The 25,916-nt window shown below is 39.7% G+C and overlaps 1 protein-coding gene across 12 annotated transcripts in view; it reads right to left on the minus strand.

The window, feature by feature from the left end:
• Window positions 1–25,916, minus strand: part of KIAA1217 (KIAA1217 ortholog) — a 357,518-nt gene that overhangs the window by 69,134 nt on the left and 262,468 nt on the right. For 11 of the 12 annotated variants that reach the window (XM_014946387.1, XM_014946368.1, XM_014946397.1 and 8 more), the window contains 2 exons: window positions 19,731–19,929; window positions 14,233–14,326 (listed from right to left, as the gene is read on the minus strand). In XM_014946387.1, coding sequence (XP_014801873.1) covers window positions 14,233–14,326; window positions 19,731–19,929 — 293 coding nt within the window. Of the gene's footprint in view, window positions 1–8,510; window positions 8,803–14,232; window positions 14,327–19,730; window positions 19,930–25,916 lie in introns of those variants that run through there. The other variant, XM_014946446.1, reaches the window with a different exon arrangement.

Consider the following 25,916-nt stretch of genomic DNA (forward strand, 5'->3'; position numbering starts at 1 on the left):
CTAAAAGATGCAACACCCTATGCTTCACTGAGATCAAGCCTGGAAGTTTAGGTTAGTTTATTACTTTAAAATCAATGTAAATGCCTACGTTAATGATAGGCCTAAGTTACCACTGAGCTATATCGCCAGTCACCCTACTTTCTTCTATGTTATTAATGACGTTGGTCCGTTGGACCTTTCCATCTGTTTGCCCATCACATTAATTTATTTTCTGTTTGCTTCCCTCATTTTTAAGCAGAAAAATGTTTAGAGATACAACATCAGTAAAACACACAATTATAAAGTCAGAGAATATTTTAAAATCTACTGTGGGGTATACACATGTGGCATAGACGTAACTTATTGCTTGACTGCTGATCAAAGTTCTTTCTGTTCCTGATAACAGCTCTTTTGGTTCCTATTCCCTTAATAATACTTTCATGGATGGAAATAATTAAGCAGTTAATGCCTTGTACTGCTGTAAACAACCATTTCCTTGACAGAAAACAGGGAAGCATTTACAGGCTGGGTTGCTTGTCACTAACTCAGGACTTGGTTTTGTTCTCAGCACTCTGGAGCAAAGCTTGTGATGGAGTCAATGGGGTTTTGCTTAAATGCAACAAGTTAGTTCAGTCCAGCAGAAGCCAAATGGGAAGACAGTTTGCTGATGATGGCTTTTACAGATGTTTTACAAAAGAAGCATTATTTTCTCCTGGGTTTTTTTTTGGGGGGGGGTGGGTTTGGTTTGTTCAGAGGTGCTTTTTTTGCCAAGGAAGGTGTCATGCCACCTCACTAGTCCTATAGCCAACCCAGCTTCCAGTTCTGATCCAAGAAACCAAGTGTAGGAGCACAAAGACCTACATATGGAGCCGTCTGCAGGATCTCCTAAATTTGCAGCCTCTGATACACAAGACCCTTGAAGGCAGCTGGAGAACCACCATCAGCATCTTTCTTGCCTCTGCTTAGGCAAGCACCACGACAGAAACCTCTCAGTGTGGTTATCCACTTTCTGTACTCCAGACACTCCAGCCGGTTATCCACTTTGCCTCCAAACATTCAGCAGAGAAATTAAAAATTAGTCATGTCCCATCCTGATCTCAGTCTCAGCTGCTTCCCCATGGCACAAATGGAGGAGCAGAACAGAGGCGCCTAAGCTGCTGTCCTTCACAAAGGCACCGAGGTGACACACACCCCGGCACCCGGCCAGGCTGTGCCGCTGCCACCCTGCACTCCACGCTGCTCTCCATGACCCTGAATAACTCTTTCAAATTGGCCTCAGCTTTCCCACATCAGTTCTCCAGCCCTCTGCCCACATTTATACCCACGATGTGTGTGGTGTTTCCCTCAAGACTGAAAATCCTACAGAAGCTCTTTGAATTTGAGAGGCCAAGCTAAATAAACAGGGAGGGAACAGAGCAGTTCTGGCTGCCTGACACATACTGCGTTTGAGATTCTGTACAAACCATACTATCTTCTCCTAAACATACATATTGTTTGTTATTCCCTTTGTTTACTGATTCTAAAGGCATGCAGTGAAACAGATAAGCCTGGGGGCAGACAAAAGTACCATAAAGTTCTCTTATACTTATTCCAAACTCCCTCGTTCTTAAAAAAAAATGCAAACAAACAAACAAAAAGCCCTCCCACACCACAGAGCGCATAACTACCAGCTAGAATGAACCACTATAAAGGGGACAGGCAGCTCTACAGCTTCACTGCTGGCAAAGCAGCACACTGGGTAGACCAGCTGGAGCTTGCAGTGTGGAGCAACATGTACCCCAAGCCTTTGAACCAGCACACAAGCGAGCATCTGAGCTCCAAGAGAACAGTGCTTCTTTGTAACATGTATGTTAGCATTACACATACATACATACATACGTGTTTTGCCTACCAGCAGTACATTTTTGGGCTATCCTTTGGGGGTGGCAGATCAACATAATCAGGAATTTGAGATTTTTAGGGATTTAAAAAATTGAAGGCAAGCAAGTACAAGTGGGAAATCCTGTGCTGGAAACTCTATAAGCCTCTCAAAATTTATTTTAAGTTTACTAGAGCAAATATAGCCAACTCTCACTGGAGTCGCATGAAGAAGGTTCTGCAAAACTGAACTATTACGTCAGGTCTGCAGTCTGTCTCTCTACCCTGTAATTTAAACCTCATGCTTCCCCCTCATTTCTGCACCGATTTAAACAAAGACATTTTTCCTAGCTATAGGAAAGTATCGCAGTATGTACAGCAGACATAAATGCATTAAACACCTCTCAAAAGTTAAGACAGCACTATTAGTTGCCCAGTATGGAGGATTTGTCTCACCTACTGTTGCATTAAAAGACATCCAGGCAGGCACCCTCCAGAGTCAGCTCCTTCCCTCTACAGCCGGGTGGGACAAGCTGCCCTTCGGCGTTCCCAGCCTCTCGCCGCTGACCGCAGCGGGCGGCAGCTTCTACCCTAAACTTGTAAGGATTAGGCCCTTTTTTCCTAATTCTCTATAGTGAGCCTGCCCATATGTCTTTTCATTTAGCTCACTCTCTGCTCTGTTTTTCATCCTATTTTTTTCTTCTTTATAAGTCAAGCTGAGATACTATAACTCGAAGGTATAATGGCAGCTTCATTCAGCTGCTGCTTGCTAGTCTTGTAATGGACTTCGCTGTGATCCACCTTGGTGGATTCAACCTGGCCTGTGGCTCCTGTTTAATTTTAGTTTGGGTTAATAGTCTGACGTTTTGTGGGTTTTTTTGACAGGGTGGGTTTTAGGAAAGAAGTGAGGAGAGCACTTCAGGTAAATGCCAGCTGGCGTGACCCATGAATGTTTGAGGACATTCGTGGCAAAGAAGCTATGCTCATCACTTGCCTTTGCAATCCACTCTCATATTCAAAGCAAAGATATTTGAGATGCACTTTAAAGCTACAAATGGCTTTTGAAACCCAGCACTTAGTTCAGCCATTACCACTGAAGATGTAGTTAAGGATCAAAACAACTTCAGCTCCTTCACACATTGCAGAAAATAATAGTTCTCTACAAGTCAGGCCTTAGTGCAGCATCTCTGAAATTCAAGTGCAGCAGGACTGAGTGCTGAGAGATAAGAAGACCAGGCTGGATGGGGCTTTGAGCAACCTGGTCTGGTGGGAGGTGTCCCTGCCCAGGACAGGGGGGTTGGAACTGGATGATCTTTAAGGTCCCTTCCAACTCTAACCAGTCTATGATTCTATAATTCTGTGATTCTAACACTGAGGTGGCTGTTGCCCTTTGTACATGTCTGGTCATTAGTGGGGAACAACAGAAATTCTGGTTTGATGAAATCACCACCAAGCTCTGACAACTGGTGGAACATGCCACATAAGAAAACTTTATGCTGTATCAATCCCATCATGTTACCAACCTCTGACCACACAGTCTTATGACCCCAGCACACCTGCACATCAGGAGCTTTTCGGCCATCATAATGTCCAGTGGCCCTTACCATTCTTAGACTGAGGACACTTTTTTTTCAGGTGTGAAAAAGGGTCCAACAGGAAGATAAGGGGAAAGCAATATTACACTTCTTGCCATAAAATGTTGAGCTTACAAAGTGCATCAGCTTAAATCTAGCTAAAGGAGCAGGCTGTATATTTGGACTACCCTTGTTATACCGGTGCTGAATCTGTTGACACTCCCTAACTGATATTGTCACAGGTTAGCTGTCAATGAGACAACTTTGGTGACACAATGGGTGAACTCTCCTTGGAAGAGCATCCTGGCACCCTTGCATCCTGGCTTGTATCAGAAACAGTGTGGCCAGCAGGACCAGGAAAGTGATCACGCCTCTGTACTCAGCACTGGTGAGGCTGCACCTCAAATATGTGTTCAGTTTTGGGCCCCTCACTACAAGAAAGACACTGAGGTGCTGGAGCGTGTCCAAAGAAAAGCAACGAAGCTGGTGAAAGGTTTATGAGGAGGGTCTATAGTATTATGGGTCTATAGTATTATGAGGAGCAGCTGAGGGAACTGGGATTCTTAAGTCTGGAGAAAAGGAGGCTCAGGGGAGACTTTATTGTTCTCTACAGCTACACGGAAGAGGATGTAGCAAGGTGGTGGTTGGCCTCTTCTTCCAAGTAACAAGCAATACGACAAGAGGAAATGTCCTTGAGCTGTGCCGGGGGAGGTTTAGATTGAATATTAAGAAAAATTACCAAAAGGGTTCTCAAGCATTGGAAGAGGCTGCCTAGGGAAGTGGTTGTCACCAACCCTGGAGGTATTTAAAAGATATGTAGATGTGGTGCCATGAGACATGGTTTAGTGATGGACTTGGCAGTGCTAGGTTATTGGACTCAATAATCTTAAATGTCTTTTCCAACCTAAGCAATTGTGTGATTCTATGAAGGGAAGGGAGCACAAGGCCATGTAGAGCCCACGAGGGCTTCCAGTCTAGCCACGCTTTAGGCAATCTGAGCAAAATGATGCATGTGACACAGCACATTTTGCATTGGCCTGACAGAAATCACAGTGCCTCTGTGTGGACGTTTATTCCCCCAGCAACATTTCATTGCTTGAGCTATCTCCCTGCTACTAGTCTGCATTACTTTATTCCTGATCGGCAAGACAAGCATCCAGATCAATGAACAGGCACTTATTTCTGCATATTTACAAGCATATTTCATTTCCTACAAATGAATGGATCATCAGAGTTAAAAAAAAACAAAACTGTTAAAATTATCCAAATAAGCAGAAAGAAGTTAATAAATCTCTCATGCTTGATTTTCCTGTGCTGCCTTAGAGTACTTTCCAGACAGAATAGTGTGGTCAGTACACTAAGAAATCTCTTGGCATTTCAGCCAAGATTTTTCAGGGTGTTATCACAAATGACAAAAATATAAACACACTGAAACATAACACATTTCAATCCTAAAAAGGTTGGATTTACATAATTACATCATTGGTTTGCCAATATCCACATTTATCTCATCAGTATAGCATGGCCCACCCATCCCATAAGCTATTAGACTGTTTGGACTGAACATATAAAAGCTGTTACTGTTTTGTTTTTTTTTTAAAGTTAACATTATGACATCCCTCATAACTAGTGCTGCATTCAAACTGTTTCTGTTGCGTTCAAACCAACTGTTGGTTTCTTTTGCTTTTCCACAGCTGCTTTTTAGGTAGAATTTTCTGAGAACAAACAGGAGTCATGTAATTCATGAAGATGTAGCAAGCATTTCCTCCCCCCCCAACTTCTCCTTCTCCCCCCCCTCCTTCTCCTTGAAAAGATCAAGCACATCAGGTACATAACATAGACAGCCACCACCAATGCAAGGAGCCAAACCCTTCAGACCAGTCTCAATTTCAGCACTTCCTTAGGGTACCACTGAACTGATGGGGTCATTCCTTTTTTTTTCCAAAAAAGGAATAGTTTCAAAGATGTACAGTTCTGGTACAGATCAGCATTTTTATTTGGTTTAAATATGCTGTATATCATATTTCATTTCTTTAAAAAAAGAAATACTGCTAGTAACTGCACTCATAAATCAAAATAAATGCATGGGTTTCTGACTCACTGTACTAACGACTCAGCCCTTATTTTTGTTCCATATTTGTATCTCTTCTCACTGCACTGAAGCCAAATAAAACTGAACAAGCTGACATGGTTAAATGAACATAAAGAAAAGCATACTCCTTGGTCTTATCTGGCATTACCAAACAACTGAGTCAAAATACAATTTATATTACAGATATATGGAATAAGTTAGGAGGTAAATAATCTAAAAGTGTTCAAAAACAGAGCTGATAGTTAAAAGACCTAAGCAGCATATTTACACCTGTAACCAGCTGTTTCTTACAATATAAGGACATAGCAAATCAGACTAAATAAGTTGCTCTGCTGAGTTTTGGAGTCAGCACTATCAGCAGGAGAAATGGTCACGGAAGCCTTTTATACAACTGGATTTTGCAATGTAAGTGTCCAGGCTGCACTGCATCTCATAGCTCTAAGGGCTGGCAGTATTTGCAGTTGTAAGTACATATTTTACAACGTTAGAGGTGCTATCAATGCCTCAATTAAGAGTCTTCTTAGATCACAGACTTCCTCCTATACCGATTGAGCCCTATGTTTTCTATTTGTTTTACTTCCTTCTATCCAAAAAATATACAAATTGGTCAGCATGGCTGAAGTAAACAACCTTGTTTATCCTAAGGTCAAGCTATCTATAGTAAATATTAAGTGACTGAGAGACTAGTCCTTTACCCAACACACCCTTTTGGTCTTTTCACTTAGTCACACGGAGTTCTAATTTGCAATGATGTAAGAAAGGCATATATTCACATAAAAAATAATTTCAGCATCACATCATTTCTCATGGAGTCCCGCTGATATTTGCAACTGTCTTGCTTTTGCCAGCTGAGGCTTTTTTTTAACCCCAGATCTTAACATGTGTCCAAGAAAAGATATTTTTACTTCTTATATTTTCAGAGGTTTGAGTAGTTTTCCAGAGCCCTTATTTGAAAAAGTACAATCCAACATGAAGGAGAATCATGGTTCTCAGATGTCTAGCTGTGTTCTCCTAGACACCAGGTATTGGTTAACTCCTCTTTGTTAAAAGGAAGACAGGGACAGAATAATTCTCTTTCATATTCATTAGGCTTATCTGGAGGCAGGTAACTACTAATATACTGAAGTGAACAATCACTGAAAAGCAGAAAATTTGGGTCATCACCATGAAGCATCATACTGTGGATTTGTGATATACTTCTTGGGAAAGCTAAGGTCCTGAATGACAAGCAAAGGCAGGTTTGAAGAAGAAAAAACATTGCTCCTAACTTTACTTGAGTTCTAGGACCCGTGGTACCAAAACATCCACCTCCACAAAGTGGTTTTTAACCTCTGTTTAAGTAATAGCTCATTCAGAAAGCTAACTGGAAGCCATAAAGCTTGGCTGGACTTTGGCTTACAGGACTCCACCAGCTCAGATAAGCTGTGTGGTTTACAAAGGAGGTAGAGGAGGACCTCCCCTCCTCATAAGGGAGGCCACAGCCATGAGCATTTTTATCATCTGTCAATGTGTTTAGGGAGCGCTGGCAACATCTGACTCTGCCAGACACTTAGGAATTTAAAATAAACAGCCAAATTTGTGCAAATTGTTCTGCCCAGCAAGGGCAGTGAAAAAAAAAACAACACAAAACAACTCAAGAATCGAAACAAGGAAACACTCTGTAAAAAGAGGTGGAGTAAGAATAAAACCAGAAACTAGTAGACAATAAAAATGGACTCAAATCCAATCCTCATGTTTTTATGCAGGGCAAACTCCCACTGAAGGGAGCTAAAGCTTTGCCTGAGAACCTCAGACTTATGTGAGATAAGACCTCTAATTTTAATGAAGGGCTGAAGAGACCTTCATACAAGACAAATCATACATTGTCATTAAGTAACTTCATCAGCTTCAGGGCAAGCTGTAAGCAAACCTCCACATGAAAGGCAGGCGAACTTGAATACAGGTCTGTTAGTGGGAAATACAGAACTCTTTCCCCTAAAAATTCCACTAGAACAACTGTATTGTGGTTGCAAGTTGATCTGTTTCCACAGACTAAACTTTCTGTGAGTTTCCAGGTAACTGGTTTGTGATATCTACCATATGACACTCCTCTTAGACTAACTGGAAGTTTACTGCATGGGTGCGGCAAGCTCATGTTCCTTGAACGGTTTAGTATCAAGAACATGACACTTTCTTTCAACGGCCAGTTTGACATAAACTTTAAAATCACCCTCATTATTTCAAAATTTTAAAAAAGTTATTTTTTAAATTGTTGGTAGAGTAATAGCATCTACACAGTTATATTCTTTACACACAATGCCTGTGAAATAAACATAATATACCAAATCACAAAGCCATCATATTAAAAAAGCAATGCAGTATCCATCCAACTGTAAAGCAGGATCTGTATCTTTAAACAGACCCACTTTTTGCCAGATAATATTTGAGATTTATATATTGGCTTATGTGTAGCTAAAATTTAAAAAGGATTGTTTCGTTAAAATTCTATCCACTTTCCCACTAACTTAGGCTTTATACAGCAGTAGATATTGTATATCAAAGGACAAATGAATGAAAGAGAACAGGTACCTCTACAGTCTTTCATCACAGTTTGATTTGATGCAGCTACTTCTCAGCGTCTGCAGCTCTATAGTTGCATAAATAATTGGCAACTACTGACAACCCATTTAAAGCAGAAGTCGTAAAATCCATATGAGTAAAAAAAGAATCAAGAACATCAGAGACTTCTTTTATATATTTTGTTCGAATCTCAGCAGTATTTGTAATGGCAAGTTGGAAAACAACTGTTTAATATGTAGGTTTGAAGGTAGACATAAAATCTGAGAGTAGAGTTTGGTGATTTAGAGAGCAATTAAACATGTATTTTCTCATATGGATCAAGGAAGAAGAAACAGTTTTCATTGTTCTGATTTAAATTCCCAGTTAGTCTGAAAATACCTCTTAGTTTGAAAAAAAAAAAGAGAAAAAAGAAATTAGATATCTTTCATTATTTAAAGGCATCATCTTACCTTACATCTCTTGGTGATTTCTGTAGTTCTAGATGACTTTGGCAGGTATTTTAATTCAGAAATAGTTTCAGCAATACATGCCATTACATCTTCTCTTTAAAATAAACCACTTTTTCTCTTTTCCTCAGACAAAGTATGTGGGCTAAAAGAGCTGCCGCGTCTCTGTTCAAGCAATTTCATAGACACTCAGAGGCTTTCTTTCTACTGTATGAAAGTTAAATCTGAGTAAGGAAGGCATTTTTCCTGTCCCGGAAATCACTATAACCAAAACCAATGCTGAGCTAATGAGAAATGTTTCTTCCATGTGTTCTGTTTGGCAGACGCTGCAAGTCATATCAAGGAAACACGTGATGTTTATAAATACAATATGGCTCATGTTGTCATAACCTCTCAATGACAAAAAGAGCATTAGAAAAAGCAGACAGCAAAACAGCAGGAAAGATGAGATTTGTATCATTTGGAAGGTCTCTATCAGATAATAGAGGCATTAGCGTTTGCTTTTTCTTTTTTCTTTTTCTTCCCAAAAGAAAACAAAGTTTCATAGTAATAGGATCAGTAAGGCAAACACATGGCCACTTATAGAAATGCTGTCCTATAGGCATCCTAGCATTAAAATGCATTCATCCAATTTATTGCTTGAATTCTTTTCCAATAAATACTTTTGGTCTAAATACCTTTACGTGGTTCAAGGAGCTGTTATTTTCTTTCAGCCATAGTATGAAATGAACAAATATAATTTTGGCAGCATTTGCAGATTTTATGCTTATTGATGTTAAGATCACAAACAATATAATGAAAAGAAGTCAAACATCTCGAAGACGCTTGATGTATGTTTACAGGTACCTTAAGACCACAGAAGTATGATCCTGGGTTTGTTATCTCTCTATCTTTCCTGCAAACCAGCACTGAATTTCAGGCTACTTGGATGCTTTAAATTCTTGGGGAGTTGTTCGAGGGTATTTAGCACTTGTAGGGTTTTTTTAAGTTCACATATTGCTTCTAACTCTAGAGGGTTAAAATGTTGGCAACCTGCTAGCCAGGCACTTTCAGGGGAAAAATGAAAAGTCACTGTTGCACAATTTCATTAATAAAAACTATTCAGCACAACAGTTTACCCAACTTATCAAATGTCTGTCTCATTTTACTGTACAACTCAGTTTAACTCATCCCCTCTCACCTTGGCAGCCCAAATCCTCATCGCTGCCAGGAACATCATCACCTTTTTGCCATTCTAACTCCCCAAAAATGTGGAGTTTCCAGGTACACCCTGACCTCCCAACTCAGCTCTGGCTCAGCTTGCCCTAATTGTTCTTTCTTGGAGAAACAGTCTCTGAAAAAAATCCAAAACACCTCAAAGTGTACCTCAATACAACAGCAGCCACAACAAGCATTCTCTGGATATTCTGGCCTCACCCACCCAGCAGAGGTCTGGGATAAAGCGCTGACCTACTAAGATCTTATGCAAGTCAGGGAATTAAACAAAAACATGGTGGGTCTAGGAGATTCTAAAACAACCTGTAAGCCACAGCCGTTAGGGCAGGTGGTTGGGAAGAGAAAGACTGCCAAGCACAATAGCCACCGGTTTGTTATGAAGTAAAAATTCCCTCTCAGTCCTCAAAACTGGCAGGCAGACGAAGCCCAAAACAAACCACTGCATAAACCAACATTATTAGTATCCAACTGTGCCACCAGAAACGCAGACAAGTTGCAATGACAGAAGGGGGAGATTATAATTTAGGATTCTTCCCCTTTTAGACACTCCATAAATGGAGAGTGTAGGGAATGAGGACAGAAAATAACGCAGTGCACATTCGGTGGGGGAATCACTTCCACTTGGAGTCACCAGGGGCTCACAACAACCCAGGATAAAAGGAGCTGTGACTTCCAAAGAAATTCAATTCGTTCGGCAACATACAAAAATCTGCCTCAGTTCTTTAGTGTCATCTATTGATGTTGAATCTGTACACCACTGCTGAAAGGTGAGAAAAGAGGCAACCTGGACCCTATACTGAGAAAGTCTTCTCCTCTTCGAGTCTATGCAAATCATAAACATTAATTCTAACAGCACAGACCAGCCTAGCTGTGGAATTTAAAACAATGCCAGACAGAATAAAAAGATCATCTAAACATTTGGACATGAGATAGTATTTCATCAAAAGAAAGTATTGTTGCACAGAGAACTAGAAAGTGCTGATAAATGTTACAAGCTCAGGCAAAGGAATAAATGAATGAAATGCAGAAATGTGAACATACATTTTTCCAAAGAAAACAGCTGCTATGGATTTTCAGTGTACATTTTGGAAAATGAATAATAAAGAAGAAAGAGCACAAACACAAATATTCACCAAGACAGCAGCGTGTGGCAACCTCTTGCTTGAATAGCATTCAACATGTCAAACAAACCATGCTCTTCAAGATGCAAACACCCACAGCACAGTATCAGCAAGTACAGCACCCCGAGGGATTTCAAGAGAAACTGTCCCTTAGAGCTTGTATAGACCCTGAGCAAAATCACTTTCCTCAAACACAACCCATTTGGACAAATGCATGAAACAGAAAAACGACCAGAAAAATTAGAATTAATGGATGTGAAAGCTAAGGGGGTTTGATAGGAGATCTGAAACTCACAGATCTCATATTCCTCTCGAACATTCTGAGTCTTCTTGTCCATATGGATAATACTTAATACTTCAAGTGTTACTGCCAATTCTTATACAGGTCTCACATCTGTTTGGTAGTTAAAACAGGTGTCCAAGCTGGCAGCTAACATTATTTTCTGAGATTATTTTGGGTCTGTTACATGGAAATGGTTATAAATCACATGAATAGAAGCCTGAACATCATCAAACCCAGGGATAAAGGTTCCAAAGGGATGAGAAGGCAAACAGTAGAAAAATCTGTAAAGGCAAAACTTTCCCAAACCTCAAAAAAACAAAGCTTTAACTCACATATGGCAGGAGATATAACCACATTCACAGTATCACCATGGAAAAATATACTTACAATGAGTAATTCATGATATTTAAATTACTGTTCTTTCAACCAGTCTGACAATAAGGTGCTTTTCTGTACGTTTTTTGAAACAGTTAACCATTATGCAGAACACTGTGTTTACGAGAATTACTCCCTGCTTCCGACTCTAGTGAATTTAGCACTCATATATCACAAGAAATTGAAGAACATCAATGTACCCAATGCAAAGACACACAAACACCAAAGGAGGGATGAGAAGTTTTTTCCACAGTCTTTTGAGTAGCATGCAATACCACTACGTAAAATGTACATGTTTCTCACTTAGTACTGTCCCCTCATCCTTCCCCTCACACTTCCACCCCCTTTAATCTGGTTTGCTAAGGAAACAGGGATAGATAACATATCTGCTTATTCGTGTTTGTCTCCCCTGACCTAAGAACCTGTGAATCTGCAGGCAAATTTCAACCAGATTTAGCCATAGGACAGAAACCATTGGACTACCACATCCCTACGAATTTTGCCAAATTAGAGATGTGCTAGATGATCCTACAGAACTTCTGTCAAACAGAGGAAAAGCTTCAGCTTTTTAGACTCTGGAAGATGAGCATTCGGAGAGAGCATTACTATAGCCCTCTACTTTGGGAAAAGCCTCGGTTAGGATCTAAGTGTTACTGCACAAGGAAGAACCCAACCAGAAGGGACCCATCCTTAGACAAACAGGTTTCATTATTTCCGGAGCTCAAGAAATTGCTTGTTTCCATGCTCATAACTTTGAAGTTGAGAAGTTCACATAGATAAAAGGGAAAACTTTTTGCATGTTTCTCCACAAAGTCCATGTGAACATCCTGGCTCTGTCTTCACCTCTCAGACTAGAAAGACAAGAAATTTGCCAGCGCAAAAGAAAAGCCAAATGAGAAAATAGCTGGGTTTTTTTGGATGTGCAGAACTTTGAAATGGCATCTTTGGCATTTCAGCATAGTGAAATACAATATTTTACCATGAAACCACCACTTCTACAAAGATGATCACCATGTCACCATTGTTTCTGAGTTATGGCCAAAGAGAGATAACTCAGCCATAATCAGGACACGTGAGGTGGGCATATCTATTGTACAACACAGTATTTTATAATAAGAAATACAAATTATTACAGTTTTTCCACAGAAGCAGCACCTGTGTTCAAAACAACTCTCTTGGGCAGTAAATGCCTGGAAGAGGGCCAAAGAAATAATCTTTACTTTTGAATATATGAAGCTAACACAGTAGTTAACCATCTCTGGAAACAGATCTAGAGCACAAAAATCAAGCCACAGCAGATACATTCAGCATCCACTGCACATGGAACAAAACCAGTATAGCACAACTTTATAAAGCCACAGTGAAATTGTTACATGAGTTGATGTTATAATGCACAATGATAGTATGTTGTGCCTTCTAATATGAATGAGATGTACTGGATACATCTAGTTAATGCTACAGGAATATAACTAGAATTGAAGAATTCCAGGGCCTTAAAGAAGACACTGAAAACTATCACATCAGCCCTTTGAAGCATAGCTATTTGCTCTGTCATGTCGTGTGTGCAGCAGTGTGAATAATCAAGTAATTAGATTTCTGACCTATCAGAAGGACCACTTTATAATTGAAGTACATAAATGAGAGGTGGTTGAGAATAGTGCCTGTAAATAAACTATTGCGATCTTTCTAAAATAATGAGGCCCTAAATTGTTGAAACAGCAGAAGTGCTTACATGAAATATTAATAATAAAGCAGTGAGTCATGCTCAGAATTGATAATGAAACCAAGAAGAAAATGTACAATTAGGCAAATCACTTCTCAGGAAATTTTCCATACAGTTGAATCTGCTTTGGAGCACACGTAAAAGCCACAAAGCAGGTAGGACACTGGTGGCATTTCCTTCTGGCCCCATCAAGCTCATTTGATTGCACCGTTTCCTGGGGACAGACCTAGAAGAGGTGGGGAGGAGATGAGGTTGTGTAATCTCACCACCACCACCCCCTGCTGCAACATTAGCTGTGGGTAACACGGTGGAAGAGGAGCTGTACAGCTGGATCTCCTGCCCTCTCGGCATCAGGGTGGGAGATAACAGGCTCCAGTAACAGGTAGAGACAGCGACAAAGAGAAATCCAATATGTTTCAAATGCCTTCTCTATAATTTTCCAATGCAAAATGTTCACTTGCAAATGCAAACATACTAGTCCTTGTTCAGTCCAGGTAGAAAAAGACAAAACCATTTACACCACAATAGGTTTTTATCAGCATTTCCTATTTCCTATCTGAAACGGTCATTTACGAAGTATTTCAATAGACTTCAAGCTATTTACATCTCCTCAGTCACTGCAAACCAGTCCATGCTGAAGCCTTGCTGGAGTGAACTAACACCATATCATACTTTGCTGTAAAGCGTTTGGAAACACGAAATAAGAAGTTGTATAAACTCTGAGCACTGTGTTCCAACATAAGTAATTAACGGCTATGTTTTGATTCACATGCTTTAATGCTAGTAAACAAGAACAAAAAAAACAGTTAATGCTCAGGGCAAGTAACTGGAAAAAGCAAAGCAGTTAAGAAACATTACGGTAAGCATTATCAATTCCCTCTTCTGTATATATGTCATACAGATATCCTCAATTTTATGAATTATTGTGTACATGTTACAGTTAAGAATGTAAACATTTAACATAAAAGCTGGAGGAAAGAGGAGTATAAATGAAGCACTATTACTTACCCTTATGTCTCCATTTACAGCTCTGGAAGTGTGATTAAATGCATGTGCAGGATCTTTGTTGTAAACTTTAAGGAAAGATCGGTCTTGAATATTCCTGGAATCAAAAGAATCAGCAAGGACGACAGATTAAAGTAGTTTTATTTACTTTGTTGCCCAAAAGTTTCAGGTAACAGACAAATACAGTAGGTCTGCATCCGACCCATAAGAAAAACCTAAATGTCATAACTTAGACACACACAAACAAACAAAAACCTACTTTGATTCTCTTTCCCATGGGAAGTATCATTCTTTCGCTACAACTCCACACCCATAAAAATTAGATAGTGTTAGTTTCTTTCAAGATCCTGCCATAGAGTGAAAACACTTTGAAGACAATAGAGCTTCAACATTTACACGGCACTCAAAAGGATTTAGTTAATATTTACATGTTTTATTGTGTGCTCAGCCCACGTGAATTTTTGCTATTCTAAGAAGCAAGAATATCAAAAGAAAAGCAGTCTTTCTAACTGCAATTATTCTTGAGGCAATTCTAATTACCAGCTTGCTCACAAACCTGAAAAAAATCCACAAAAGCTAAAACTTCAGTAGCAGATAAATCCTTCTGCTAAACTTTATCTATAATAAAAACAGGTTTTTAAGGGAAAAAATAGGAATTAAAAAAACAAATAAACAAGCAAAACTTTTGATGAAAGCTACCACAGAAACGGTTTAGATGGAAAGCCCCAAGAGAATATTTTTGTTTAATTAGGACCCAACACTTTGTCATTGATTAGCTCATTTTTCAACTACACTTAGGAAAGAGTTAGATGACAGTAGTTTTCTATAGCTTTCTATTTTGTTTCAAGACCTACCTTCCAATAATTAATAAACACTTGCACTGAGTTCTGCTGATTTCTTGTTCACATTCAATCAGTAGCAAAGCCTCCAATCTACGCTCACTTACATCCTTTCAAAGCTCCGATTCCTTTCATTTGCCAGTAGTGATCTCTAGAGACTTCACTTACACATGTGACTGAATTCCTTTCCTCCAGGTGCAGCTACAAGTCTAGTGAACTGATCTTAATCACCGGGATTATCATTTAAAAATGAAGGAAAGGATTCTTGGGCAGGTCCAATTTCTTTCTTACAATGTCATATTACAATCAGTTATTGCTTTGAATGGGTAGCTAGTCAGAACTTGTGCTGCTGTTGTAGATGTCAAGTAGTTATTAAAGAAACCCCACAGCATAAGAGACACATCAGTGCCTTCTGTTTAAGAACTGTAGTGCTGATGAGAAGTTTAGTATTTATGAGTGTTTACTTGTAGACTGCATAGGAAAATAGCTACCTTGAGGCAAGTTCAAGTTCTTCAATTATTTATGGTAACATAAACTGTTTTCCATCGTGCAAACGTGACCCTTTCGCTTTGAGTCTCAGTTACCCTTTTCTGCCTCTGACTTGGAAATATGTTCTTTTCCGTACAAAGCAAGTTCTCTCATCTTCAGTTCAAGAAACAGTATATTATTCATTCAAATAAATTTTATCTGCTGTGTTTTCTGTCTGATGGCTATGAGATGGTACCTCAGCTAACAGGAGTTTGTTTAAAAAGCATTCTCCCTAAATATTTCTTGTAGAAACATGACACTTTAAAGTAAAACACTGCTGCAGGCAAAGCACCAAAATACTAGGCATTTGATCTCTGAAGTGAATTCTATTTCACCTCATGTTGTTATTCTAAGATAAACATTACTGATAACAGGTATATATTACTGTAGTTTTATTATTACTATTATTTGCATTACTGTAGCTCCCAGATGCCCCTGGCATGCTCAAAGGCCTCATTGATCTGTGTGTGCTGTATAAACACCCCAGGAATACAACCTCTTCACCAGCTTATAAGGTGAACAGAAGACACGAGTGACAACAGGATAGCTGCAGAAAGATAAGGAAACAAAAAAAAAAAATGAGAAGGCCATAGTCTGTCCAGCCAGAGGAGCAATAAACAGAACCTGAGACAACGGGCATGCTCTGAGTAGGCAGTGCATCAGAGTGGGAAGGTGGGACTGGAAGGAGACCAACACAGTGGCTATGCAGATGTCTGCAGAGGACACCTTGCAAGCACATGAGAGGGCTGCCTGAGAGACTGCGTGAAGGCAGTTGTTTGAAAATTAAAGACATGTAGTATGAAAGTTGGCATTATTCACCAAGTGGAAGCAGATGGCACTTGGTACTGAACAAGAAATGAAAAGTATTATTGAAGTGGGCTTGGAGGAGCCCTCATAATGAAGACAAGTAGTTTATATTTAATGAGATGGAAAAGATACAGCCAGAGGACAAATGAAAAAAAAAGCATGTGAAACAGTCTGCTTGTCAAACAAGGAGAATGATCTTCGTTGCTTCATTTGAATGAGTAAGAGTGAACAAGATTACCTGTGTCAACTGCCAAGAAAAGACCATTACAGCAGTTGCTATTAAAAAACTGATGAATTAGCTGAGTGTTTTTTCACTACGTGGTGGGAAAGGAAAAGCTGCATCATAGGGATGTTGTGCAGAAAAAATCTGAAATCTACACTGGCTGCAGAGCCCCGAATCACTTTAAGAAAAGGACTGGGTTATGGGCTTAAGAAGAAAGATAGTGCTTTGTCCCTAGTGATAAAAAGAAAAAAAAAAAAGAAAGAAAGAAAAGGGGAAGGATTGTTATGGCCTAATGAAGGAGAACAGAAGCTAGGTAGGTCCATGAGACTATATTAAAAGAGAAGATCAAGATTTTACTTTGGATGGAGAAGATAGGATTCATGTCATCCAACTACAGACATTCACAGGGAAGACGTCAACAGCTAGGTCCTCTGACATGTATAATTTATCAGACAATTTTATATGATTAATCACAACCAGCTCAAAATGCAGATGTAAAAATCTCCATTTGGTCAGAGGAATTCCATTGAAAAGGACAGAAAGAAAAATAAATGGGAGAGTCACCCATGTAGGTATGGTAATTCAACTAATCCAAGATGATAGAGACAGGTACAAACAAGGAAAAGAAAAGAGGACAAAGCCCTGAAAAACACAACAGCAAATCAATGTTTGAGAAGAGGACCTCTGAAATGATACCTGAAAGAAGAGGAGAGAGACAGGAAGAAATCAGGAAAAAAAAAAGGCATTGAAAAAAAAGGCAGATCAAAGTTTCAAGAAGAAAACATTAAAAGTACATGAGAGATCTGAGAGGAAAAGGGTGTTCACAAAAGCTAGTCATTTGTTGACTTTGACAATTGCAATGGAACGGTAGGGAACAAAAGATAAGTTGGAATTAGAAGAACAAAACCCCGGACAGGTTGGAAATGGGTCTCAGACAGAATTAGAAGAGAAAAACTCCAGCCAACAGATATAGTGACTGCTCAGTGCAAGAGAGAAAGGTGATGGGGTGGGAAGTGGAAACATATATTGTGTTCAGGGACAGTTTTGTTGGGAGGCACAGAAACACATTAGTGGTGTAGGAGTAGTCACTGTAATAGAGTAGTAAGTTAATAAGAGACAAAACAAGGGATGCGAGGCACAGAGGAACATGAGAGAGCCTGAAGAGCTTAAAGAGTTGACTGAAACACCTCCGTTTAGGACAAGGAAGAAAGAAGAGAATTGAAAGAAGACATGGAAAGTAAAGTAGAGAAAAATGATACTTCTGTTCTTTGAGGGCAGACACTGGCAAGATCTTGTGAAGAGTAAGGAGCAGAGACGGAGAAATTGTTATGGAAATTACTCAAAAACAGTGAAAATGCAGCTGGTAGTGCATGCTTTGGACTCCATTAAGTTGGAATTGCTGAGGTTTCTTTAGTGAGAAGGGTGGCAGAACTGAAGGAGGGAATTTTGTTATGGAGGAAGTCAGCTGGGTCATGGGATTTCCTCTAGAAATGCTCTACAATACAGGCATAGGAACAGAGGAAGCAGATGTTGGGATTGGGCCAGGCCTGAGGTTGGCAGAGTGACGCCTGCAATGGGAGCAAGGGAGAAAAAGGTGGAGTGGTATTAAGATAATCAACAGCCACATTCTCGAGGGCAGGGAGGAGATAAAGTCATAAAGTGTTAGTCTGAAACTCAAGGGAAGATGGAGGGATAAAGTGAGAGAGAAGGAGCCGATGGGCCAGATGATGCTTGGCAATAATGTGCCTGGCAACAGAGACATAGTAACCCGTATCTTGATTTAAGCAGTTGATCCAATCTTGCAAATAGATTGTTTGATGTATAAGAAACTTGAGCACATGATGAATGATGATGCAAAAAAATCAGATGGGTCTTAACATAGGCATTACAGTGGGCAAACAGGGGTGTGGGAGTGCACAAAGCAAGGAAGATGAAAAAAAAAACAACTCAGAAACTGAAATCCAAGAGGCTGGCTAATGACAAGACACTGGATAGACAGCCTGAGGAAAGCAAGACAGGAGAGAAAATGGAGTGTGGTGCTGTTCAAAGACTAAGAGGAATGGGAGAATTGGAAGTGGCAGGGCTAGAAAAGCTCTAACTTGCTCTCTTAACTACAACAGGGTATGGAGCAGCACCTGAGCCATAGGCTCTCCAGATGAAACAAGACAGCAGTGGACAGTACACCTACTTTCACATCGTTTTCCCATGCTAGTGGTAGACTGGAAGAGAGAAAACACCTTTTCTGCTTTCTCCTTCAACTTATTATGCTCCTTTATCTATTTTTTTTATCATAACTTCGTATGAAAAGGATGGCACAAAGGCCCACAGTATTTCCTTCAGTTTTACAGAGTGTAACACGTCTGAGGTGTGCCTGAGAGCTTTGTTGCTACGTGACTTGGGACTTTCTAGGGACCCTGAAAACCTGGTCCTTCTGCTTGAAGAGCACAGACACCATGACGGAAAGAACACGGTTAATGAAGCAGCTGCACTCCCACAAAATAAAGGACAGAAAGATGTACCCAGATGTTAGTCACATCATTTATTGCCCAAGCTCTGAATTAGGGAAGGGAAGTGACTGCATCAGTTGTTGCATCCTGACATAAAATAGGCAGGTGGTGGGGCTGCTGCAGCAGCGGTTACCAGTGTGACAGATCTTTAGCAGTGTTAGATGATGAATAATTGGCACTTTTGTGAGGACATTGGTGACATTCATATTTGTAACTTCAGGCTCACAAGGATCCGGCTTTGCTCTGCCAGCAAAGAAAAAAGGAGCTTTTCTGTAAATGTTTATTTTGTGTTCTGTATTTTAAATGTTTATGTCTCAGTTAAAAATCAATAAAAAATTAAATATGCAAACCTGCATGTATTATATAAATATTTGGACAAGGTATGGTATTTATCAATGGCTTGTGCAACAGATATTGCACCTTCAGCTGAAGGCAGTGTCAGACCAAACCTCCCATATTACTCAGATACCACCAAACATGTCTTTATGTGTCAGGCCACTATCTGTCAGATACTTATCAACTCCGCTCCTTTTTATTCTAAGTGCACTACAAAAAAAACCCAACAAACCCAACAGCTGTAATTCCATGCTTACTTACCTCACATCACACAATTCATAATATATGTTTCTGCTCTCATCCTTGATGTAAATGGCAACACTGGGCGATTCCAGCATTTTCATGGTCAGCTGCTGGGGGAAGGCACTTACAAAAAGGGCGCGGATTGTGTCTGTGCTTGTGATTTCATTCGGCATCCTCAGCTGCTTTGTTTCATCTCCATACTGAAGGTATAAAACACCTACAAGCAAAATTGAATAGCACGTTACACATTCTTAAGTGCACAGAAATCATCTGGGCTTCAGAGTCCATGGGGAACACAGACCAAGCCTGTAATGAGTAGAGATAAACCAACTCACACTCCTTACTCATAAAGCACATATAATATTTTCCTTTTCAACACACCATTGGAATAGAGCATAGATAGTGATATGGTTGGGCCTTGACAAATATGCTTGCTCCAGTACTGCTCTTTGCTGAGAAGCCTATTTTTCCTGCTCTTCAGTTAGGTATATCAGAAGTTTACCTTAAGAAGAATAACAGAAAATGCCAAACACACCAGTCTGCTCTGCAGTGGAAGGTGTTGGTAAATCACAAGGTAGTTTCTTTTTTAAAGCATCTGAGAAAGAACTTTGTGCTTTAATATCACCCAGTTTCCCTTAAACATAAATTTTGCATTTTAGCCTTGTGCTTACCCCAAAACAAAACACCCCGAAAACAGTTTTTCATTTTAGCACCAGTAATTTTACATTCACAATGCAATTTGCTGGCATTATATAGAATAAAGCCCTAGGTGAAACACCTAGCAGGAGCAAAACTGAGGTCTCACACAAAAACAAGACCAATTTCAGATCCTTTCAGTTTCACTGCAGTGTTAATAGCCATCTTGAGCACTCGGGGAGAAACATGAGTAATCTTAGATGCTGAATTGCAAAATATGGACATTCTTATTCACTCAAGACAAAAAGAACATCATTCTGATACAGCTAAGTCTGTTTCCAGGGAATGGGAGGCTGTGAGTTGCTTGATAATGGGAAAAAAGATATGTATAACATAGACCAGGTACTCAATGAAGGTGTACTAGTACTTAGTACTCGTTAGCTTTGCTACAGCCCAGTCCCACACCATCCCAACCTACAAAGCCCTTAAGGACGGAGGCACTGAGAAAAGCCATCTCAATCAACAACAGAAACCAAACTGGACTTGATGGGGTTGATTAGCTCTGACCATGCTGGGCCTGGCTCCTAAAGCCCACCAAAAGGTGTTCTCATGAGCATCTCCAACGTGGGAAGGGTCATTAGGACCTGCACGGCAGGAAACAGGCTGCCACAGGATTACAGCTGAACTATGAGACTTCCTGGGATCCACAACACTAGGGAGTAGATGCAGAAGCAAATGCTCAGCTGAACTACTTCAGGTACAGAGGAAACAAGAACTTGTAAGCCCAGCTGAGCCTACATACTCAGTCTGTATCGATATCCTGCTCGGGCATGGATTGATGAGAGCACAAACGAGAGAGCTAAATGCTTTGTAAATGGCTCAAAAGCTATCTAGCCATCAGAAAGTATTTGGAAAAGGAATACGGTATCAGATCTGCTCAAGAATTAGTGACTACAGAAACATCTACACTGAATTCACTGCAGTTCATGGAGATAAACAATCAGGGCAGTTTTACACCTCCCAGCTGGAACGTTACTAGTGAAATAATGGTAAGACAGCATTCAGGCTGAACTAACCACTACAGTCTTTATTACATTTCCAGGCAGACTTTGGGGCCTGAGCAGAGTCCGTGCTGCCATGCCTTTGCATCTATCAATAACCAACATGGGGAGGCTAAACCAAACCACTCTATGGTTCTGTTTTACACAAACTGATTTCACCATAGTAATTGCAGTGTAGAGGCACCATATGTTGTTCTCCCATAGCCAATATAAACAGGAGGGTTGGGAACACAAGGCCCTCAATGCAGTTACCATCAGTCATCATCAAATCTCAGCAAATCACAAAACTTAGATGGTAACTCAATGATTCTCACTTGAAAGTCATTAGCAAAGGGACGGGCAGTTTATAGTTTTGAGATATGAACACTGAGCAAAAGCAATGGGAAAATCTAAGATACCGGAATACAAAGGCATTTAATGAAAAGAAGAGAAGGCATTTTAATCTAAGATGAGCCCTCTTTTCCTTTAGTCTTAGTATTTTTTGTCCATATATTGTCCTTAATTGCTATAGAGGAATGAACATATACATAGGCAGATGTTCCTACAATCAGTGGGTATATAACTGTCAGACCTTTTATGAATCCTACTAGAAACTTCCATTTCCCTTTCAGTGGAAAAATTGTTTCAGACTGAAAACTCACTAGTTTCTTTCAAAGACTGAGGAGACCTTTCCTAAGAATTTTATTTTTAATGCCAACATTTAATGGGCTATTAAACTATTTTTTCTTTCTTTTTATTTTAATTTGAGACATCATTTATTTATGTTCTTCTAGGTAAAACTGGCTTTTAGTGCTCACTGAAAAATTGTGTGCAGCTAAAGTAACTGTATTTGTAAAAAAATGAAGTACACATGTTTTTAATGATTGTATTTATTTCACTGTTCCAAGATGTGCATAAATATATTCATTTTTGATGATAGCTTTCAGTTCTTAGTAAAAACACAAGGAACCTTCTATATTTTGGCATTTTAAACTTCCTTGGATTAAATGGCAAAAAATTTTTTTTTAGCTAAAAATACAGACTTTGCTTATAAGCTTTGCAGGTGTGTGTGACTCTTTACTGCCCAGTTTAAAAGTTAGTGCAGAATGCAGAAAATGCTGGGTTTGCATTTTAGGCCACTAAAAATATGCTGAACGCTAAACTACCGAAACTGTTAACTCAAAAGAAATGGTAGAGTTGAAATATCTGCCTTATATACAAGTTTAAATAATTTCAGAACAGTCTTGATTATGCCTGTCTTCCAGTACTCCCACAAAATATTGATCCAAAACAAAATTACAGCTATCTTTGAGTTTGGGCTTTTCAAAGCAAATATGCATGTTGTTCAAAAAGATCGCGTCTTAAAATATACAGTTTTAACATACAACTCAGAGAAATATTTTGGCCACAATCTTACTGTAGGGGTAAAAGGCTTTTTCAAAGGCATAATAAATTCTTTTTTCCTTATTCTCCCTTAAATCACATGCCTTTAAATAAAACTACTGCCTTTCCTCTTGAGTTGTCTGATCTGTATCATGACAGACCAATGCTTTAGGGCATTTCCCGTTTGACAAAACTAACTGCTCACTTCTAAAAATCCAGCTTCAGCATGACAGGATAAAGAGACTCAAAATCCATTATTTTAAGTCATTGACGTTATTTTTCTCCCACACATTGCTGGGCTGAACCTCTGAACACCAGCAATACCCACAGGCCCAACTTCATGGAAGCTGCCGGAGCTCTGAGGTTTGTTTTACCTTCAGCTAAAAAATTACTCCCATGGAGAATTAAGGCAAGAAGAAATAGAATATCACTCAGGCATAGATTTTGTTAGGGCACAACACATATGCCAGCAAAGCTGTGAGAAAGAAAGTTAAACACAATGGATGTTAATGTCTCTACGTACCCTGAAGTTCCTCTTGCACTTACGCTTCTGTTACAATGGATTTACCTGAAGACTGTGCCCAGGTTTATAAAATACAAAACAAACAGGACCGCAAAATGCCCTGCTACTCTAGGAAGACAGGTATGAAGATCAGTGTGAATGAGGAAACTACATCATACAACCGTTTTGAAGGTCGAAGTCAGACAACACTGTGGCTACCACTTCTGGGTGCTCCCAGGTACCACCAGCCCTGGGCTTTCCTACAGCTACAAGGCAAACTGCAGCGTCAAGCTTTCCCCTTCGTCATGCTGGTATAACTTAGTTTCAGAAATACCTCTGGAGTTTCTGATCATTCTTCACCCTACGGGCAACAGGCCACAGCATTAAACACAGGCCATAGCAGAAAACGTCTCTGTGTAAGCCAGGCCTTAGAAACTTAAACCTCTTTACAAATTGCTTCACAACGTTCCTGTCAACAGAAAGGTATGTTTTATAGTAGGGGAAATTAAACACCCGAGAGGTGAAAGGACATGTTCAAAGAAAGGTTTACAAGCATAAATCCCAGATCTGATGATGATCATGCGAACACACCACATGATTACCCTCTCCTTCCCTGCATATAGAACTCTTTCAAAGCTAAAATACTTCCTGCTCCCCCTTTACCAAGGGTCAGTGACAGAAGGAGTTGCAAAATATTTCCTGATTTCTCTCAGGGCTGGTCTACATGACACACAACACAGTGTGATGAAAGATGCACTGTTAGCCTGGTTTATGCACACAAGCTGAACCCATCAGTGGTGGGTCCAGAGGGTGCCAGAGCAGCCATCCTGCATCTTCAGTCCAGCTCGCCCAGCTTTGAGCACTGCCCACGCTGCGGCTGCAGATCACCTGGACCCACCAGACGCATGGCAAGATGCTCAGCTCAGCCCCTGGGCTGGAAAACCCACAACAGTGAACAGAGCTCAGGGGGGTCTAGGTCAGCTTTAGAGCAAGGAGCTGCATAACCAAAACAATTTTATATACAGAACAGGAATTATCGTTATAAACCGGTTATTTAGGAAAGAAAAACATGAAGCATGCAACAGCAAAGTTACCTCCCTGATAAATCAAGAATAAGTTAACAAACACGATTGCATCATCTTCTGTGACCTTCATAAATATCAGTCAATTTTCTCATACAATGAATTTTAAATGGAAAACTGCTGGTATTCACATGATCCTCTCAGAATTCTCTTTTCATAAAGAAAAAGAGAAAACCGAGGCAGAGGAGTTAAATAACTCCCCCATGTTAGGAAATAAAACACCGTCAAAGCTTAAATTGGAGTTCATCAGTTTCTTTCCTGTGAAACTACAGGACACTGTGTAGGCAAGAAATGCAAATTTCTGCACTGAAAGATCTATTGACATTCAGCAACCTTAATCCACAGGTTCCTGTCTGAAGACAAATATTAACTAATTATAATATCTGTATTTGTTTGATCCTGGGTGCTTGGGTGCTAGAGCACTGAAACCTTCCCACAGAACCAGAAATCACTGGCATGAACAAGGCACTGCTACTATCTTCTGACTCAGACACACTATGTATCCTCTGGAAATTTTGTGTCTAATTTGAAAATGTCAATTAATTAGTAAAGCTGCTTGAACTACAGCAATCAAAACCTGGTTGCATTGGGAGCTCTGGAATGTCTCTAAATCAAAGGTGCAAAATAAGATATAACTAAAACAGGGAGAAAATACTTACAGGAGGTCTCCAGATCTTGTGGGGTGAATAAAAACATCTAAAAAGCATGTTAGTATATTAGGAATTAGTACGGAATATATAAGGAATGGCAAATTAGATAAAGTAACAAAGAAAGCTGTCCCTTAAGGTGAAGAAATATGGAGTACGTGGTGAGGAAAAACAGTGAGAACGGCCAGAAATCAAGCAGAGCTATGTTTTGCAACGTAAATTAAATAACACAATATTGAGTTAGAGGTTGTTAAATTTCTCATTAGATTTGTTTCACTCTTTACCTAACCATCAGTTAACCATATCCTTTTAAGATGCTGGACAATCTTTGTCTTTTTGTGCTGGTTTAGCTTGATCTTCCACCACTGAGTCACCAGCTCTGTCTGTACTTTCCCTGACACTGAAGTCAGCAGCAATGTCAACAAGCAAAAATGAGAAAACGCATCCCTTGTTTCTTCCTCATATTTACATTGAATCTCGAACGGCCAGAAATGAAGCAGAGCTATGTTTCGCAAAGTAAATTAAATAACACAATATTGAGTTAGAGGTTGTTAAATTTCTCATTAGATTTGTTTCACTCTTTACCTAACCATCAGTTAACCATATCCTTTTAAGATGCTGGACAATCTTTGTCTTTTTGTGCTGGTTTAGCTTGATCTTCCACCACTGAGTCACCAGCTCTGTCTGTACTTTCCCTGACACTGAAGTCAGCAGCAATGTCAACAAGCATAAACGAGAAAACACACTGCTTGTTTCTTCCTCATATTTACATTGAATCTTTAGTTGAGACTTGCATCAGCTTTTAAAACTAAGGATAACTTTTAAAATCTTGATAATAGCTATTTTTGTTGGGACGCTTCAGGACAATCCAGAGGGGAGCACAATAAAAAGTCTTCAAAATCCAGTTTACAATT

This window comes from Calidris pugnax, unplaced genomic scaffold (genome assembly GCF_001431845.1).
Source record: "Calidris pugnax isolate Ruff unplaced genomic scaffold, ASM143184v1 scaffold19, whole genome shotgun sequence".
Classification (NCBI taxonomy): Eukaryota; Metazoa; Chordata; class Aves; order Charadriiformes; family Scolopacidae; genus Calidris; species Calidris pugnax.